At 41.3% G+C, this 18787-nt stretch overlaps 1 protein-coding gene across 1 annotated transcript in view; it reads left to right on the forward strand.

The window, feature by feature from the left end:
* The window catches only part of LOC309540647 (uncharacterized protein), a 45350-nt gene that overhangs the window by 14741 nt on the left and 11822 nt on the right, over positions 1-18787 (forward strand). The window contains exons 10-17 of the mRNA XM_082237665.1: positions 5082-5146; positions 6253-6359; positions 8034-8145; positions 10119-10218; positions 13132-13171; positions 13726-13777; positions 17364-17475; positions 18641-18724. Of these exons, the coding sequence (XP_082093791.1) occupies positions 5082-5146; positions 6253-6359; positions 8034-8145; positions 10119-10218; positions 13132-13171; positions 13726-13777; positions 17364-17475; positions 18641-18724 (672 nt within the window). The remainder of the gene's footprint in view (positions 1-5081; positions 5147-6252; positions 6360-8033; positions 8146-10118; positions 10219-13131; positions 13172-13725; positions 13778-17363; positions 17476-18640; positions 18725-18787) is intronic.

The raw sequence follows: 18787 nt of genomic DNA on the forward strand, positions 1-18787 counted from the left end.
AATGTACCACATTCCTAGGTTCTAAATTCCAGGCTCATGGAAATCTAAATTAATCTAATTTAAGTACAGGGCTGGTAGCAGAGAAGTACATTTGCACTGGGCCATGGACCCTAGACTTAGTTTTCAATTTTAAGTGGGTCAATTGGATATTTCTATAGAAAGTTAGAAAGCAAACCGTGGAGGTACAGTACTGTAAGGCTTCGGCACTGGGCAAGCAGCACCTTTGCTAAGGAATTTAATCACTGTTGATAAGTAAGCAAAGGAAAGAATTCTGACCACTCCCACCCGGGACTCAGGAAAGGGGCATTCTCAGAGTTTTACTCAAACTTAGTTCCTTCGAAATAAATGAGATCTCCTTCCTACTTAGAAAAATTGGCATCCTTGGTTACGAGGTCAAGGATTTGTGACTGTGGAGAATAGGAAAATACATCATTACTTTTGTATCCTCATTCGTTTTTGCTCTTTGTTTTAGACTACAGTAATATCCATGCGGGTGGCGCTGTGGTCTAAACCACAGAGCCTCTTGGGCTTGCCAATCAGAAGGTCGGCGGTTCGAATCCCCACAGCAGGGTGAGCTCCCGTTGCTCGGTCCCTGCTCCTGCCCACCTAGCAGTTCGAAAGCACCTCAAAGTGCAAGTAGATAAATAGGTACCGCTCCGGTGGGAAGGTAAACGGTGTTTCCGTGTGCTGCTCTGGTGTCATCAGAAGCGGCTTAGTCATGCTGGCCACATGACCTGGAAGCTGTACGCTGGCTCCCTCGGCCAATAAAGCGAGATGAGCGGCGCAACCCCAGAGTCGTTTGCGACTGGACTAAACTGCCAGGTGTCCTTTACCTTTACCTTTAAGATCCATGAACTCAATAGGGCTTACTGCCAAACAAGTAAAAATGTATAGCGTCATGCCGTTAGTGTTAAGGAATTTTTAATGAAATTATACAATGAAAATACAATGCAATATTAATCTAGAAAGATTGTGCACACACATATATATTTGATAAACAAAAAAAACCCCTAAAACAGATACATGAAGCTTCACAAACATTGGAATCAAAAAAGCTATAGCTCTAAGCTTAAAGGAACCCTTTTAAAAAATAATTAAAAATACACCTAACCTTCAAATGAACTTTTAGTTTGTAAATGGCCCAACATGACACATTTGAACTCCAAATGAACTTTCACATGAACTTTCAGTTATTCTAGTAGAAATATAACAGATGGGAAATAGGCAGATTTCTCAAATATCTTTAGATATAATTGTTTTGACACGTACACCAGAAAAAGGACTCCAGGCCTATCTACTTTAATTGTTTACTTTACTAAATATTTTGTATGGCAGGATTAGATAAACTAGTTGGTTGAACTAGAGATGCTCTTTTTATTATTTCAGTGGGGAATATGAAGGGTTTTAAAAAACATAATTGGTGTAAGAGCTCTGCTAATTTTGTGATTTTAAAATGTATTTTTCTTATTATAAAAGTTCTAACAGAACTCATGAGCTATAATGAATCAAGTGGCAGGAAGTTATGTTTGTTTAGATTTAAGAACATTATAAGGAGTAAAGCCATTTCAAAAGTAATGATAAATTGCATTGTCCTGGTAGCATTTGGCTTACGATGTTCTTTTAGTGATGGGTTATTTATGAAGAAAAATATTTAATATTATTGCATAGATCTGTTCGTTCATGTACTAATCACATGCTCAGTTGATAAGAGTGTGGCCTGATAACACCAAGGTTGCAGGTTCAATCTCCGTACGAGACAGCTGCATATTCCTATATTGCAGGGGGTTGGACTGGACAACCCTTGGGGTCCCTTCCAACTCTACAATTCTATGATTCTTTGAAATAGTTTGAAGTCCTGCACCACTGAAATCAGTAGAGTAGTCTGCCATTTAGCTCTGCTGAGATGGAGGAGAAAACCATGACCTCCTCTGTGTACAAGTCAAGCCTATCGACTTTGGTGATTCTCCAGCTGAAGCCTCTTTTAAGAAAAGACGGACTTGGCCTCAGTTAAGACAAAATGGTCTTGACTCTAGTTATTTCAGAGCTAAAGTATTCCAGTGCTTTCTGTGTGGAGCTGCCTTCACAAACAGCTTGGAAACTTCATCCGTAGGACTGAAAATGGCATTCAGAACATAAGTCTGATAACTGGGACTTATTATTCCAGTTACTTTAGCTACCTGTGTGTTTCCAGGTTCAATTTAGCATGCTCATCTTTAATTTCCTAAATTGCTCAAGGCCTAGTTGCTTCAGGGGACTGTCTACTCCCATATCATCCCGCCCAGGCTTTAAAATCGTCCTGTGTTCAATCATCAATCATTGATATACTTGCAAGCATCAAGGCCTGACATGTCCGACATGGAAACCCTGTCACAGCTAAAATGACCGCTGTTTCTTTAATGCGAATAAAGCTGGGTCAGCATGAGTCAGCGGCCTGCACCAGGTTGTATATATAGAGTGAGAAATGTTAGTTTGGTGGTTGGGGTTGGTTGCTTGGTTGGTTGGTTAGTGAAAGCTGGTAGTGTTGGTGTGTACAGTTGGTCAGTCGCTTTTGCACAAAGACTTTTAAGAATAAAAGCAGAAAGCACTCTGCAAGGATATTCTTGTGGACTCTTTTATGCCGACAAGGGTCTGAGGACCAGGCTGAGGAGACAAAGGGAGGTCAGAACCCTTTTCCTTTTTTTCTTTTTTTACAAACACTGACAAACCCAGAGTGAGTGAGTCAGTTAGATACATGACTAGGTGGGCCAACCATTCAGTCAGATAAGATTTCTTTGCTGAGCTGTTTTCAAAGACGTTGTTTATACTCATTATTACTAAGGAGTGCATCATACATTCTAGGCTGCAGTTGAACATAACACTAAGCCATGGCTTGTTTTTAGCACAGTGTGTTCCACAAACTAAATCATTTCGCAGGCAGGCAAACAAACTATGGCTTGTTTCTCCAGAGCTTGTTTTGTTTTAGCTGTGGAATAATTTACACAGTTATTGTTGTAACTATCATCTCTCTTTATCAGTTTAAACCTCCCTGGTTAGAACCTGCGATAGCTCAGTTCGTAGAGCATGAAAATCTTCATCTCGGGGTTGTGGGTTTGAGCCCCAAGTTGGGCAAAAAGATTCCTGAATTGCAGGGGTTAGACTAGATGATCATTGGCATCAATTCAAATTCTACAATTATGTGATTTTGTGAAGGGGAACTGGAGCAAATAAAATGGGAGGATCATGTACTAGAACACCAGTGGTAATTCTGCTGAAGCAGATTTTAGTGTAGCAATACCAACACCATGCCATACATTTGTTCTTATCTTTTATTTAGGTTTTATATAATTTTATTCAGATTTGTTTAGATTTTCTTAATTTTGATCTGTGTTAAAAGAGAGGTTTTTTTTAAAAAAAGGGGGGGGACTGCTGTGATTTGTCCTGGAGGTTCAGAACTTTTCATTTTATATTGTATATAGTTTTATTTAGGTCTGCCTCTATTTATTTATGTTAATGCATGTGACTTTTATACAAATATGGAATTACGTTTGCTAAACGCTTGCTTTGTGATGGTCTGATGGCTAGATATAAATAAACCAATCTGATATACTGTGATGGCGACAACAGGGTTGAAATCAGGGGTGGGGGACCTGTTGTACCATTCCAGATGTTGCTGGACTCCCCAGTCACATCATCCCTGACCCCATTGGCCCTGCTGGCTGTGACTGTTAGGAGCTGGAGTCTAACAACATATGGAGGAGCACAGGTTTCCCACCGCTGGTTAAAATTCCTCCTCAGCACCTGGAAACAGTCATCCAGAAGAATTGTCCTGAGTACAAAATATCAGCATGATCCTGGCTGATCCTGTTTGCAGGCTGAGCCATCTTTGGGTAGCTGTGATAATATAACGATTAACCATTTTGTGGGCAAAAAATGCCTGTCTTTTACTAGATAGTGAACTAGTTTAAATTAAATGGCTATACAGTGGTGCCTCGCAAGACGAAATTAATTCGTTCCGCGAGTTTTTTCGTCTAGCGAATTTTTCGTCTTGCGAAGCACGGTGTCGGAAAAGTTTTGGAAAAGCTTCAAAAATCACCAAAAACCTCAAAAAAGGCTACCACACCGCGTTCTATGAGTTGCTCCTCGAAGTCAAATCACAACTGTATTAACGGTGTTAAGAAAAAGGAAACAAACTTGCAAAAAACGCAAGACGTTTTCGTCTTGCAAAGCAAGCCCATAGGGAAATTCGTCTTGCGAAGCAGCTCAAAAACCGCAAAACCCTTTCGTCTAGCGAGTTTTTCGTCTTGCGAGGCATTCGTATTGCGGGGCATCACTGTAGCTGGCTTGCCTGCTCCTGCCTCCAAGCCCCTCAGATATGCTCTGTTGAAGGTTGGAAGATCTGCTGAATTGGGTAGACTGTTGTCCAGGGCAAGCAGGGATCCCTGATGATTGGGCATGAACATATTATTCAAACTGAAGCTCTACTAGTGCAAGGTACCTACACTCTCACAGCCTAATTCGTTCAGCAGGGTCTGCTGTCTTGAGGTTGTATCCAACAGTACTGCTCAGCTGACAGCAGGGTCTCTGCCTGCAGAATGGAGAGGGAAGCCATTTCCAGCAATTCCCTTTCCCCTGTGCTACCTTTCCCTCTCCAAAGTCTGCTTCAGAGCATTTTGGGGGAACCATCATAGCAGATTGAGAGGTGGCGCAGGCGACTGGAAAAGACGAGAATTTATTTCCTGTTCTGTTGCCAGAAATCTTTCTGCCACCTGGGTGACACCATTGAATGCAGCCTGGACACAACACCTGTCCCCACCCCAGCAACAGATGTTCAGAGGAATTCCACTTCTCAACTGCACAGTTCCATTTATCTGTTGTGGCTAAAATCCACTGAAATACTTTTCTGCCACGCACTGGTCTAATTTCATTTTGAAGCCATTGCTTTTACATGTATCCAGGGAAACATATTTTGACAGTTCTGATTTTGTCTTCATTTAATAGTGTTGTTGTCAGTCCTATACATTTTGGAGTGCAGTAGCTCATAAATGCTTATTAATAATGGTTTGGTTATAAGTAATTCCAATCTTTTCAATATCCTTTTTCAGGTATTGAAGGTGGTGCAGTGAAAGTTCAGGGAGCAAAAGGATTGCCTCCATCAGCATTTTACAAGGTTCTAATTATTGTTTCAATAATGATAACGGTAGTATAAGCCTGAAGAAAAGATAGTATTGCCATGGTGTGAAACATGTGTTTTCCTATGTCTAATGAAAAGAATATAGACACTTTGCAAACGTCATTGAACTGAAGTGATGAGTCTTTCAAGAAATTCCTGGCAAGTCTGTTTTGCATAGCATTTATTTATTTTCACTTTATGTATTTAGTTTTAGAAGGTTTTGCAGCCCTTTCTGTGGTAAACAGTCTGAAATTAAACTATCCAAACTGTTTGAACATGTTGTTCAGAAAAAGGAGTCTGAAAGACCATATGAACAGAAATTTTGTTTTAAAACTTTTGGATAGTGCAGATGCAAATTTGTGTAGTGTTCTGTGCATTGAATCTGGGGGTTTGAAGAGGGTGACTTGTCTGCTGGCATCTCACATAACCATTTCTAGGCTGAGATTTGAATTTACTTTATCTTGCATTGGTTCAGTGGGGGTTTTTGTACTATACCACTGTCTCTTTCTGTATCTAACAGAAATTTGCACATTTAAATGTATACATATTAAAACATTTTCTTGCTAGTCCTTTACCACAGATACACTATTTAGCAAGTATAAAGATTTATCTTCCAACTTCTCACAGTATTTGAAAATCACAATCATCCTCTATTATCTTAATTTATTTCTAAAATGAGACAGAACTTTAATCCATCCCTCTCTAATTATCTGACTATGATTAAATAAGAGTAAAGGATTCTTTTAAATAGATGGTTAAACATTAGTCTGCATAGCTAATGAAACTGAAGAGTGGTCACAGACGAACAAAGCCACAGGCACTGTCAAAGGGTTTATTTGAATAACAATTGCCCTGAGTGTTTTGAGCGCAGATCTTAATCGCAAATATAATGAATACAATCCAGTTTTCTAATGCCACTTGCTTCAGCTATCAGCTATGAGCACTCTTCATTCAGTAAACCCTTTGCATAAACTATACAGCTTTGTTCTTTTGTGATACTCCTAGTTGCTGCAAGGATAGCTCTTCCATTTTAAACAAAATATGAGAATGAATAATGAGAATGAACCATTAATAATTTATTCACATCTTTTCTGTTTTTCCAGGTAAATGCTACGTACCTTGATGGATTCAGAGCTACTGCTTGCTGCCCAGTAGGAGGACCAAAGGCAATAGAAAAAGCAAGAAGAACTGCTGAAAGTATTTTGGAAAGGTTGGAATTTACTGCAGAACAGGTCCCCTAATTGTATAATCATCTCACAGTTCCCCGTTGGTAAAAAGTAGCCATGTCATTTGGTCTGCAACTTAAAATGTCACTATCTTAAATTAAGAGCAATGTAATATACACTTAATATTTCCAACAGCGTATTATCAGGCGTTCATTATGTATAAGAACCTAAGAAGAAGCTGCTGGATTAGACCAATGGCCTATCCAGTCCAGCATCCTGTTTTAACAATGGCCCCCCAGATGCCTGCAGGAAACCTTCAGGAAGGACCCAAGCATAAGAGGGATCTCCCCTCCTGCAGTTTCAAGCAGCTGACATTCAGAAGCATTACTGCCTGTGGCCATATTTGCAAATTAAGCCTGGAGTTGCCTATTGCAATACAGTGGTACCTCGGGTTAAGAATTTAATTCGTTCTGGAGGTCCGTTCTTAACCCGAAACTGTTCTTAACCTGAGGTACCCCTTTAGCTAATGGGGCCACCGTGCCACCACCGCATGATTTCTGTTCTCATCCTGAAGCGAAGTTCTTAACTGGAGGTACTATTTCTGGGTTAGCGGAGTCTGTAACCTGAAGCGTCTGTAACCCAAGGTACCACTGTATATGAGTACTGTCAAATGAGAAAGTGTGTTTCCAGAAGAGGGACGCAGGTGGTGCTGTGGTCTAAACCGCTGAGCCTCTTAGCCTTGCCGATCGAAAGGTCGGTGGTTCAAATCCCCGTGACGGAGTGAGCTCCCATTGCTCAGTCCCAGCTCCTGCCAACCTAGCAGTTCGAAAGCACATCAGTGCAAGTAGATAAACAGGTACTGCTGCTGTGGGAAGCTAAATGGCATTTCCCTTGAAAAAAGATTGGCTGGGGCAAGAGATAATTTGATTTCCACACTCATTCGTACCAGGAATGAGTAGAATAGCTTGGGGAGAAATTCAAATACATTCTTTGAAAAATGTTTCAGACTTAACTTCATTTATGAGGATTTGGGATTTTCTTGATTCTTCTACATTTTCTTATTATGAGAGCTATGATAATCAGAGTGCAGAGTTTTTTTGGGGGGTGCGGGAAGAGAGGCTCCCATCTTTCACCGGTTTCTGAGCTTATAGCTATGCTAACACTTGCCCAATAGGAAGCTTTGCTCTCTGACCCAAACCCCATGTGAAGGTGGTAGAGTTGCATCTTTAAACACTGTTGTGACCTGCTGGTATAAAGTGGGGACGAGGATACAATTTAAAGGGCACGTGAATGGGGGGTGGGGGTGGGCCAAAACATCCCAAGAGCTTTTCTCCCAGCTGAGCTGGTGCCAGAGCTCAGTTGAAGAGAAAAATCACTGGCTAAGCCAGAGGTAAGCCACAAGTGGGCAGGGGTGGAAAAATATACGTATATGTCACTTGCGTATAACACACTCACATCTGCATCCACTTCACACACAAAGGCAGAAAACCCATTAGAAGACTTTGTCTACTGTTGCCCCATGTAGAGTTTGAATCTCAGAATGGGGATCATAAGTAAATCCCTGCTAGATCATGCCAAAGGTATACCTAGTAGATCACACTGGCCAACCACATGTCCAGAGAGAGTCTGCAAACGGGACTTGCGTTCTACAAACAAACCTTAGGTGTTGCAAAAGTTTCTTTAGCAGCAGCCTATTGAATATATTTGACCTGTTTCAGGACATGCATGATGTTTGATCAGCTGGGATATGAGGACTACAGCAAAATTAACCTACAGATTTTAGGTTCTGAGGAAACGTACGGACCGCACGCCAAAAGGAGCACAGACGATGTAAGTGAGAAGGTGGACTCACAAGCACTTTTCTTGATTGTGCAGCCAAGAGAAGTATTTCTTTCCCTTTGCATTTCCGTTTACTCTTCATTTTCACCGTTTTATCGTTTACTTAGCCCTGAAGGAAAGGAGAATGAAATGGAGCGTATGACGTTATTTGCAGAGGATATTTTTGTTTTTGTGTTCTGGTTTCGGTGCCTAGGTGGGAAGATGAATAGAAACAGAGAACACCAGATTGAGAAGAAGATCGTTCCTCTCATGCATTTTACCAGTCTTATCACTTTCTTCCTGTTTATATTCATTCACTGATTGGGAAGGAATGGAGGCTAAGAATTAAAATACATATTGCTTAGTGAGCAGCTATGTCTCTTCTTTTCCGTAAATTAATTGCAGCTGTGGGATTGGAGGGGGGCATTATTGTAAAGGGGACATTGCCAATGCTTCCCCCAAATATTGCTTCACTGTGCAATTGTGATTTTTTTTGGTAAAAGTTACCATTTGTGTTAAGGAGAAGTTCCTAGTTGCCATGAATATTCATATATATTATCAATTTGAAAATAACTGAGGTAGTTTTCATAAATACCATTATTCAGCTACTGCTCAGAATGGCATTATTTAGAATGATCAGGCTGAAAATGGGAAGGAGCTGGGTTTTCTCTTCATAAAACTGAGGCTCTGTTACAGGACAAGGCAGGTCATTAATGCCCTTTTACAGTGATTTAGGAGGCATTCTGAAGCCAGGCCTTTGGTGGGCAAGGATGCTGTAGTGCTACTGGGTTTAGTTACTGGATTTATTAGGTGGTATTATTACTGATAATTTATGGTTGCTATTTATATTTTATATATTTTGTTTGTAAACCCCCTCTTGTTGTGGTAGGAGCGGGATAAAAATGTTTAAAATAACTTATCTCAGTAGGATCCCCTTCCAAGTAAGTATGAAGCTTCATGCAACCTTTAAACCACGGGTGTCAAACACAAGGCCCGTGGGCCGAATCCGGCCCGCCAGACCTCGTCATGTGGCCCGTGTAGCCACCGCCGGCCGCCAGCCTTGACCTTTTATTCTCGCTTTTTTTTTTTTTTTTGACACAAGAAAGCCGCCTCTTCAGCGCATGTGCGGCAGCCTAAAAGCCAGAGAACGTCTGCCCTCTAGCAGCGGCGGCCGTTCTACACAGGAAACCTCCACTTTACATGCATTCATGTAAAGTCCTACAGATACAACCGGCCCTTTGAGGGTGACCAAACTGCTGATGCGGCCCCCGATAAATTTGAGTTTGACACCCCTGCTTTAAACTGTCAATACTTGTCCCTCTAGTCCAGGCTGTTTTCAGTATCTAAATCTGTACACATGGCTGGAATTATTCCAATTTATTTAAAATTTAATTTAAAAAGTCATGTATGGAATATCTCTTTTTTTAGAAATACAACATTCTGTTCCTGCAAGAAAATATGTCTCTTGATATTGTGCTTTCTGTTGCAAAATATAATGTTCTCACGATCAAATTTGCTTCTGTACAGAACATATCATCCAGACTCTGAACGGTGCCATTTGAAAGTTAGCACACTGACCCTGCTACTGACAAGAACAGCAGTTTTTTACTAGGGAAGTTTATACTAGGGAAATGTTCTAAACTTTGGACTATTCTTAGAAGGCTTGCTTGCAAGTTAAAATGTGTCAGTCACATTTTTAATGCTCAGCATTGTACAATTATTTGCTATATATGCTATATATGTTTTGTCTGCTGAAAACTAAAGCTATTGTCTTAATTTCACGTGCACCTTTGGTATTTTTAATAAATTATGGAAATAAACAGAAACTTCAAAGTTAAATTTCAAACCATTTGCAGTAGGAGTTGTGTCTTTTGATTTACGCTTCCGCTTCTAAATTCTGTGGAGGTTTTCTTTACCATAGAATTGTTAGTCTTTCAATGTGGTTTATAATTGTTACCTTTCTCTTTTCTAATATCTGAAAACAGGGTCCCCGGGAAGTTGTTATTTGGCTTGCAGTACTTCATAAGCAGAAAAAGGCAGTGGAAATCTTTTCCAGAGAAATTGCTCCAGCTGGAACAGGAATGGGTAAATTTTGAATCTTTTCTCTCTCGGTATCTGGTTGTTTTTCTGCTGTTGTGGTTTATAACCAAACTTGGTTATTAAACTGTATAAAATTGGTTGTCATTTGACCAAAAATGAGCACTTCTTTGGTTTTTAGTTAGTCTAGAACAGGAGTGGGGAACCATTTTGACTTCCCCAGACAGCCTTTAAGGCCAAATTTGGTTGGTGGGCAGGGCTGCCCACGTCAGTCATGTGATGTTACAATGACATCATGTGCAAGGTACTCTGAATTCCTGAGCAAGGTCCTTCCTTAATACAGACCAGCTTTTAAGGTATTCATTTGCACTAAGTTCCCTTTGTAGTTAAGTAATTGCATTGCTTGGGATGTTAGGAGTACATTAACCATGTGGTCCATGTGAATAAGCTGTTCATTTATTGCTTCTGCAGTGGCCTGGAGACAGAATAAATACACTGTTGATTTAAACCTCTGTTTACAGAAGCAGGGTCAGTGTATGGTCACAGTCTGTAACTGGCGGTAAATTTATGTTCTACCAAACAGAGCAAAGTAAAGTAGCACTTATCTATATGATATTAAATATTGCTAAGATGAGATACATGTAACCATCTTGACACTTGTTATTGATCAGATTTGCTTTCAGGAAGGATTTTTTTTTTACCTTTAAAATGTATTTCCTTTTACAGCATATTTGCAAAAAAAACCCATTGTGCAGTAAAAGCCCATTCCTCAAAACATTTGTGAATGTAAATAAAAACAGTCTTTAATTAATAGTGAAAGTCAAAAGCACTGTTGGATGACACCCCAATTTCTGAGCGGTTCGAAAATTCAGGGGTTCCAGGTGTTTACCCAGGGTTTGTGTTTGCTTTTAGATATGAAGCACAGCAGAGACTGTGGTGTCTTTATGATATGTGGTTTATTTACACATATGTACAACCTCTCCTCAGGAATCCTCGCCCACTAGCTTGCTTACTCAGCTCTTGGCAACCAGCACCTGCTGGCTGGCCCCAGAGCCACCATTCATTCGCCTGGGAGCTTGTAGCCAGGGCCGCTGCAGCAAACAGCTGCGCAGGCCTCTGGAGGTGGAGATGTGAGAGGGCATCAGAGGATGGAGAGAAGGAAGAATGGAGGCCAGTGCCACCCACGGCACACCTGACCACTATTCCAGGGTGTCATGGCATGCTGGTTGAAAACCACTGAGCTAGACCATTTGATAGCATGGCATTGCCCCTGTTTCTTATGGGCTTAAGTCTTAAGTTTCTTAAGTCCCTCCCATGCATGAAACTGCATTGACTGTTCAGAGCTAAGACAATAAAACCTGTCATATGCTCTGAAAACATGCCATTACGATCAGTGCAATTTCCGAACACTTCTCAAGGACAGACCCATATGGAGTGTACAGCTGTAATCTAATTGGGTGTGGCTAAGGCAGAGGTGGGGTAGTGGATGCAGATTCGAAACGTGTATTAAAGTCACCCAAATTCCCGTACTGGCCCCTCATTCTGATTTTCTTATTGAGATAACTACAACAAAACTGATGTTCGGAGTTTTCAACAGCATCAGCAAGGAACGTTCACATTTTTAATTTTCTGAGGCAGCTTCCTAACTACAAAACTAATGTGCTGACCCTTATTTCACATCTTAAGTGACCGGAGCTTGACACCACGATGACAGCTGCTTAATGCAGCTTGAGATTTTAAAGTGCCTGGGTATATGTAAATATTATGACTGATGACAAGTGTGTTGGAAGTTGCTTCTAGGTTTAACAGATTAACTTGGCCAGCCCTCATTTATGTTTGAATACATAATCCTGAAAGATATCTTATCTCTTTGGGTTGAGAGGAAATGGATATAGCAATTTTAATTGGCCTCTGTAAGCAAAGTTATTTGTATATGGTGTGCAATATTATAATGACTATAGGACACTTGATTTCAGATGCTTGTTGTTTTAGAGTTTGAAAAGTTCAAGTTGGTAATAAGTGCTGTGGCTGGACGCTAGAGAAGCGAAAATAATATTCTTTCTAAAATCTTGAACCTGATTTAGTTCCAGGCTCTAGCTCATCCTAATACTTGTGGATACAGTGGTACCTCAGGTTACATATGCTTCAGGTTACATACGCTTCAGGTTACAGGCTCTGCTAACCCAGAAATAGTACCTCGGGTTAAGAACTTTTCTTCAGGATGAGAACAGATATCGTGCTCCGGCGGCGCAGCAGCAGTGGGAGGCCCCATTAGCTAAAGTGGTGCTTCAGGTTAAGAACAGTCTCAGGTTAAGAACGGACCTCCGGAACGAATTAAGTACTTAACCCGAGGTACTACTGTATTACGATAGAAAAAGAAGGGCACTATAAAAGCTGAAAATGTATTCCGCTTTCTAACTTGCGTTGGTGTTACAGTTGAACTGCATTTTTTAAAAAAGTATTTTGCGTTGTATTAGATTAGACCCATTTTAGTTCAGCACCCTGATTTAATTTTATTTACACCCATCAGCTAAAGCTCTTGTAAAGGGGACAGCTGTATAGTTACTTAAAACAGGCATCCTGAATACTTTATCAGTGGAAAACTCACTCACTCAGATTCCTAGATTTAGTTGCAAACTCCCACCATCTTCATAGCTTCTGTTGTACGTCTTCTAGCAGAAGGATAATCATTTTATTTCCTTCAGATTTTCCCGACCTCCCCCTATTGAAACTCCATTTATCCTCCTGTTCCTGCCCTATAATTCTCCAGGGTCTAATTAGGAATTGGAGTGATTTTAAGTGTCTCATGTTTAGGCAAAAGTCCTCATCATCCTAAAACTTTATCTCATTGTCTGAGGGGGCTTTGGAGAAAAACCAAATCTCGATAAATAAAATGGTTCAACCCAGATTTTCTGTTAATCATCTTTAGAATCTTAACTTTAAAATATATTTCATTTTTAGCACCTGGTCTCACTGCAATAGTTGGAGGACGTCCAAAAGTGTAAGTTTTTAAGAGGGGGTTATAAGAATATATACTTTTATTTTTAACCGTTAGGGAATTTGTGCATTTCTTAACTGTCAGTTACTTAGCATATTGATTAGCTAACTTTATGTTTTATAGACAGCCAAATTATATACTCCCTTAGTTGAGAATCCTAAAATATTCTAGTCAGTCTCAGGAATGTGCTGACTGCTGTGTTTTGGAGGGCTTTGCCTACAGTGAAAATATTTATTGGTCATTATATTTCTAGAAAATTTCCAGTCGTAACAAAGTAGCTCAGAAGCAGATTATCAGCGATACTGCACTGCATGGTTTTAAATTATCCTGTGTTGCCAATAATTAAAAGACAGGTCTTGCACCCCAACTGACATCAGCCCCAGCCATCATGGCCAGTGGTCATGAAGGACCGCCCCTGAATTAAATAGATGTACTGAATGTCTAAAGACCATAGTTGATGTTGAGATGTATTCAGGAACCATTTAAAAACCTACTGAAAGGTGTTCTTTTGGCATCTGTACTTAATTTGCCTTTTTTGTGTGTGGCTTCTTTTCCAGATCGCCAGTTCTGAAACCATTTTTCTTTCTTTATCCAAAAAAGAATGTCAAGGTAGGAGCTGCTTTCTAAGTACCAGTCCCAAATACACTTTGTAGCTGCTGCAGAAAATCACAAAATTCATATTGGTTTTATATTTTGAAGGGTGTGTGTTATTCATGGTGGATGATTTAGCTTGTTTGTGTTGGGAAGAGACATCCTACAATATGCACCATTGCACAAGGCAATACTGTTCTTAATATTGTCTGTGGAGTATTGAAAAGCTCCAAATGTCCCCCCCCCCATAAGTATAGGTATGGGTGATTTTTTAAAAAGTTAACTCTTTTTTAAAAAGAATCTTCCATTATGCTTTAGCAGAAAAAGAAAAAGAAAACAATTTGGAGCTCTTTAGTACTCTGCAAGCAGCATTTAGGCAGTCACACCTCTTGCAAAATCTTAAATCTTAAAGTAGAGAAAGATAGAGGAATAGAAAACAGAGAGAACAGAAAGGAAGAGAGCACAGAAAAACAGCGTGACATGAAACTTTGTGAGGGCCCGGCTCTGACTCGAAGTGGTTTGTTTACATTGTGGTTGGACTCAGTGGTGGAGGAATCCTCTCTGGCCCCTGGAGTGGGACACTGAGGGGTGGGGAGAACCGCCCAGTGACGCACACACGACGTCCGTACGGGCTGTGCATACGTGACATCCTGTACAGAGTTCACATGTGTGGTATCCTGTACGGAGTGTGCATGCGCGGCATCCCGTACGGAGTGCACATGCGTGGCAACATGTACCGATGCCCGTATGGATGGTGCGCGAGAACGGCAGCCCATATGGTCGTCGTACAGCTGAGGGGAGCCATCTTGTCATCCCCCCAGAGTGGCACCCGGGGCACACCACCCCCTCCGCCCCCCACTTCATACGCCCCTGATTGGACTCAGCGAAAAGTAAAATCACCCCAATTTGCTTCATTATGGTATGGCTGCAGAACAGAGCAGCTGCACACCCCTAAATCAAATAACCCGTGCGAGGCCAGAGTAGCAAAGCTTGAACAATCCTCCCTATATATTTAATATGTAATGAGAAATCACATTTTCATATACTCTTATCCATGCAAGGAGTTGGGGCAAAATGTCTTCTGAGGACCTAAGAATGAGAAACACAAGGCTTCTTCTGACTCTGCTGCACTTTCATCCCTCCCTCCTCTATCTCCAAATACAGTGGTACCTCGGGTTACATACACTTCAGGTTACATACTGTCATGGGCTCAGGGACTGAGCCACAGGGGAAGGAGGAGATGGAGAGCGAAGGGGAACAATCTGAGGGGAGTTCAGGAGGGTATGCCAGTGATCAGAGAGATTCCATGAGTCTCTCCAGCGAATCAGAGGATTCCCAGAAAGGGGCCCCCAAAGGCAGGGCAAGGGGGGCCAGTGGGGAGTCTCCAAGCGGCAGCTGGAAATCAGGGGTAGCTTCCCCACCAGAGCGTAGCGGGGGGGGGGGAAGAATCCCAAGGGTTAAAACAAGAGCCTCCTGCAGGAGGAGAGAGTGAGGCTGGACTGATCACGCCTCAGTCAGAGAGTGGAGGGGCGGAGGGAAGAGCAGGTCCGGCCAGCCTCCCTGAAGGAGAAAGCAGTGGGGGGAGCAGTGTAGCCGTTAGGAGGAAAGTAGGCGGCTGGGTGCGCGCGCCAAGTTCAAATGTGGAGGCGCGCGGGCCAGCAGAAAACCCGGATTGGGAGCCAGGTCCTAAAGCCCGCCGGAAGGGTGAGGAGGAGTCAGAAGAATCCGCCTCTGAAGAGAGTAGGAAGGAGGCAACCCCAGAGGGCAGGAGGACCCGGAGGAGAAAGGAGCAAAAGGAGGAGAGGGAAAGGTGGAGCAAAGCTCGGGTCTTGAACTGGTGTATGGGCGGGGAGGAGTCAGACGGAGCTTCGCCGGTCTAAGGACTCAGACGTAGCGCTGAGCGCCACGGATGTCAAACCAACAATGAACCACAATAAAGACTTTTGTTTATAAAGAGCAACTGGCGTTGGTCCTCTGTGAGCTAGTACCTGAGTCAGCGCTGACACATACGCTTCAGGTTACAGACTCCGCTAACCCAGAAATAATACCTCGGGTTAAGAACTTTGCTTCAGGATGAGAACAGAAATCGTGCTCCAGCGGCGCGGCAGCAGCAGGAGGCCCCATTAGCTAAAGTGGTGCTTCAGGTTAAGAACAGTTTCAGTTTAAGAACGGACCTCCAGAACGAATTAAGTACTTAACCCGAGGTACCACTGTAGCTCCTTCTGTGTTTCTCTAGCCTAGTTGGGGAAGAACGGTAATGTCCTTATTAATAAAGTGTAGCAGTTCCAGCAGCTGTGGGAACCTCCAGCCCATTGGCCTAACCCCTCGGCCCATGAGGCTGTTATTGGCCAAGCCATGCCACCTGCTCTGCACCTGATGCAGGTAAAGATGTATGGTAGCTAAGTCCTATTGTAGCAGCACTGACATTTTTCTGATCATTGATGCTTCCATTCAAGCATTGACAATCAGCTGATTTGGGAGGCTAGCATAGCGCTTGCAGAAACAGGTCACTTGAGGTCATTGCGACTGACAGGTGGGAGTCCCCACTCATGTGTCAAACTTGGCCCATGCAGGGTGGGAGAGACTGTACCATTTCCTGTGCTTAAAGTTTGACCTGGATTTCAGTAGTTGCATAAATGCGTGCTGTTTTAAATATTGTTTTAAAGTCTGACCTAGAGTAAAACCTATTGCATAAGGTTCCCCCCATCTCCAAAGAATTGCATTGATACAAAGATTCTATTATTTGGTTTGCAACAGAGCTTTGTTCTGTTCTTGTGAAGAATGAGGATCAGTGGAGCTTTTCCTTCAGCTTTTATGTAATTGTACTTAACTTCAAAACAGTGTTTGTGCAGTTTCGTATCTTTACAAGTTAGAAACCTTTTGATTTCAAAATATACAATTGTATGGGTAATATACAACTAATTTATACTTAGAGCAGGCCCAATAAAATTAATGGGTCTAAGTTAAGTCATGTATGTTCATTTCAATTGTTGTACAGGGGGTATGGCTAGCGTTGGGATAAAACCTTGCATTTTTTTTACTGGGGAGCAGCTGCAACATTTTTCAATAAGTCTTCCTCTGCCCTCCAAGTCCCCCCAAATTAACAATCTGTTAAAAGTAAGAATGGTGCCTATTGTCCTGAGTTCCACTTAGTCTTCAATTTCTGCTGACCAATGCAGGATGTACACAAGGAAGGCTTGCTTGCTTCTCATTCCACTTTGTTTTGAATCTTTTGCAAAACTTGTACTTGCACCTAAATGGTTGTAGACCACCACAGAAGTTTTTAAAAATCAAAAGCTGGAGAAAGGCCACTGACATGGCTGGCTTGTTGGCTGCGTCTATAGGTTGCAGTAGACACTTCTGATTTGTGAGATATCTGTAAGCAGGAGCTATTATAGTCCAGTCAGCTGATGCCTTGGTGTGATAGGTTGTGTCAACACAGATTTCATTGAAAGCCCAAGCTAGATGTTGCATGGGAGCACTAACACAAACAGTTTTACCCATTTGACTTGTTTTACCAATCTAACTTGTTGCCTACATGGCTTTTAGTCTTGTATATGTGGCAAGCCTATTTAACTGTTTAAATAATATCCCCCCCCCCCAGATTGACATATTTATCAATGGGCTACATGTTGAAACATATGAGGAGGATCTTTCATTCACTTCAGATGCAGCAATTTCACATGATGAGCCCATGACTCAGGAAGAATTAAAAGGTACTATTGTTTACCACTAAAATTGCTCCATACCTAGATTTTTTATTTTTATTTTTGCATATAGACATTTCTTTATACAGGGTGTGCTTTTCAGTACAGTCTTCTTCTATTTGCACACAGTCATGTCCACTTGAAAATAAATCAAATGCTGTTGTAGTTTCTCAAATCTGGAGAAATCTTCTCTGTCAAATGTGCGAAGTATATTTCTTGTAGCAGATCCTAAACTTAGCAGATTATAAAATATAATAGGCCTTGGGCATAATCTTATAGCCTTATAGCCACATGCTGAAAATTGGTAGAATTACCATTTTTAACAGAATAAACAATTATTTAAAGACATATTAGACCACATGCCATAATTTTGCTTTACGGTTTATTCGAAAGTTTTGGACTATTTAATTACTAAAACAGATTCAGGATATTGCACAAAGGACAGATTTGTGATAGTGTTGTAGCAATATCATATATGATTGGACCTGGGGGCTTGTTTTGGACATTTCTCATTCCTAGTAGTTATTTCAAAATTTACTGGTAAATGATGGAAATTAGAGTTCCAGACTAAGACTGAGAAGACTGAGGTTCAGATTCCCACTCTGTTATAAACCACCTGGGAGGACATTGGGCCTGTTTTTCTCTCTCCCAGCCTATATCGCAGGTTGGTTGTGAGGATAAAGTGGGTGGGTGAGCCAACTTGACCTCATTTGGTTTATGTTGATATATACTGTACACAATTTGGCCTATTAAGGATTTATTATTATAATATTTATTATTGGAGTGTTTGTATATGCGGTGAATATTTTATTGTAATAAAGAATTCAATATTTTAAAAAAATACATTTTCCCTTAACTTTGTTTTTGGTTGCTAAGGGTTACAGATCATTCGTACCTTAGCTTCATTTAAGAATATATACATGAAGATTGAGTCAAGTCCAGGCTTCCTCAACCTCGGCCCTCCAGATGTTTTGAGACTACAATTCTCATCATCCCTGGTCCTGCTAGTTAGGGATCATGGGAGTTGTAGACCAAAAACATCTGGAGGGCCAAGTTTGAGGAAGCCTGGTCAAGTCTGCAAGCAGCAATACACTAGAGAGTATAAACAAACAAAACAACAGCTTTGCTGTTGCAGGTGAGAAAGCAGTAATTTTATTTCATTCCATATGTATAGATCTACCAAGTGGTCCTCATGTATATCGTCTGGAAGAACTTGCCTATACCAGAAGTGGGGACAAAGGCAATTCTGCAAACATAGGTATTCTTCAATTCTTATGGTTACATATGTGAGCTGTTTTTTAAATGAATGGAACTTTCACAC

This window comes from Podarcis vaucheri, assembly GCF_965113315.1.
Source record: "Podarcis vaucheri genome assembly, chromosome: 9".
Classification (NCBI taxonomy): Eukaryota; Metazoa; Chordata; class Lepidosauria; order Squamata; family Lacertidae; genus Podarcis; species Podarcis vaucheri.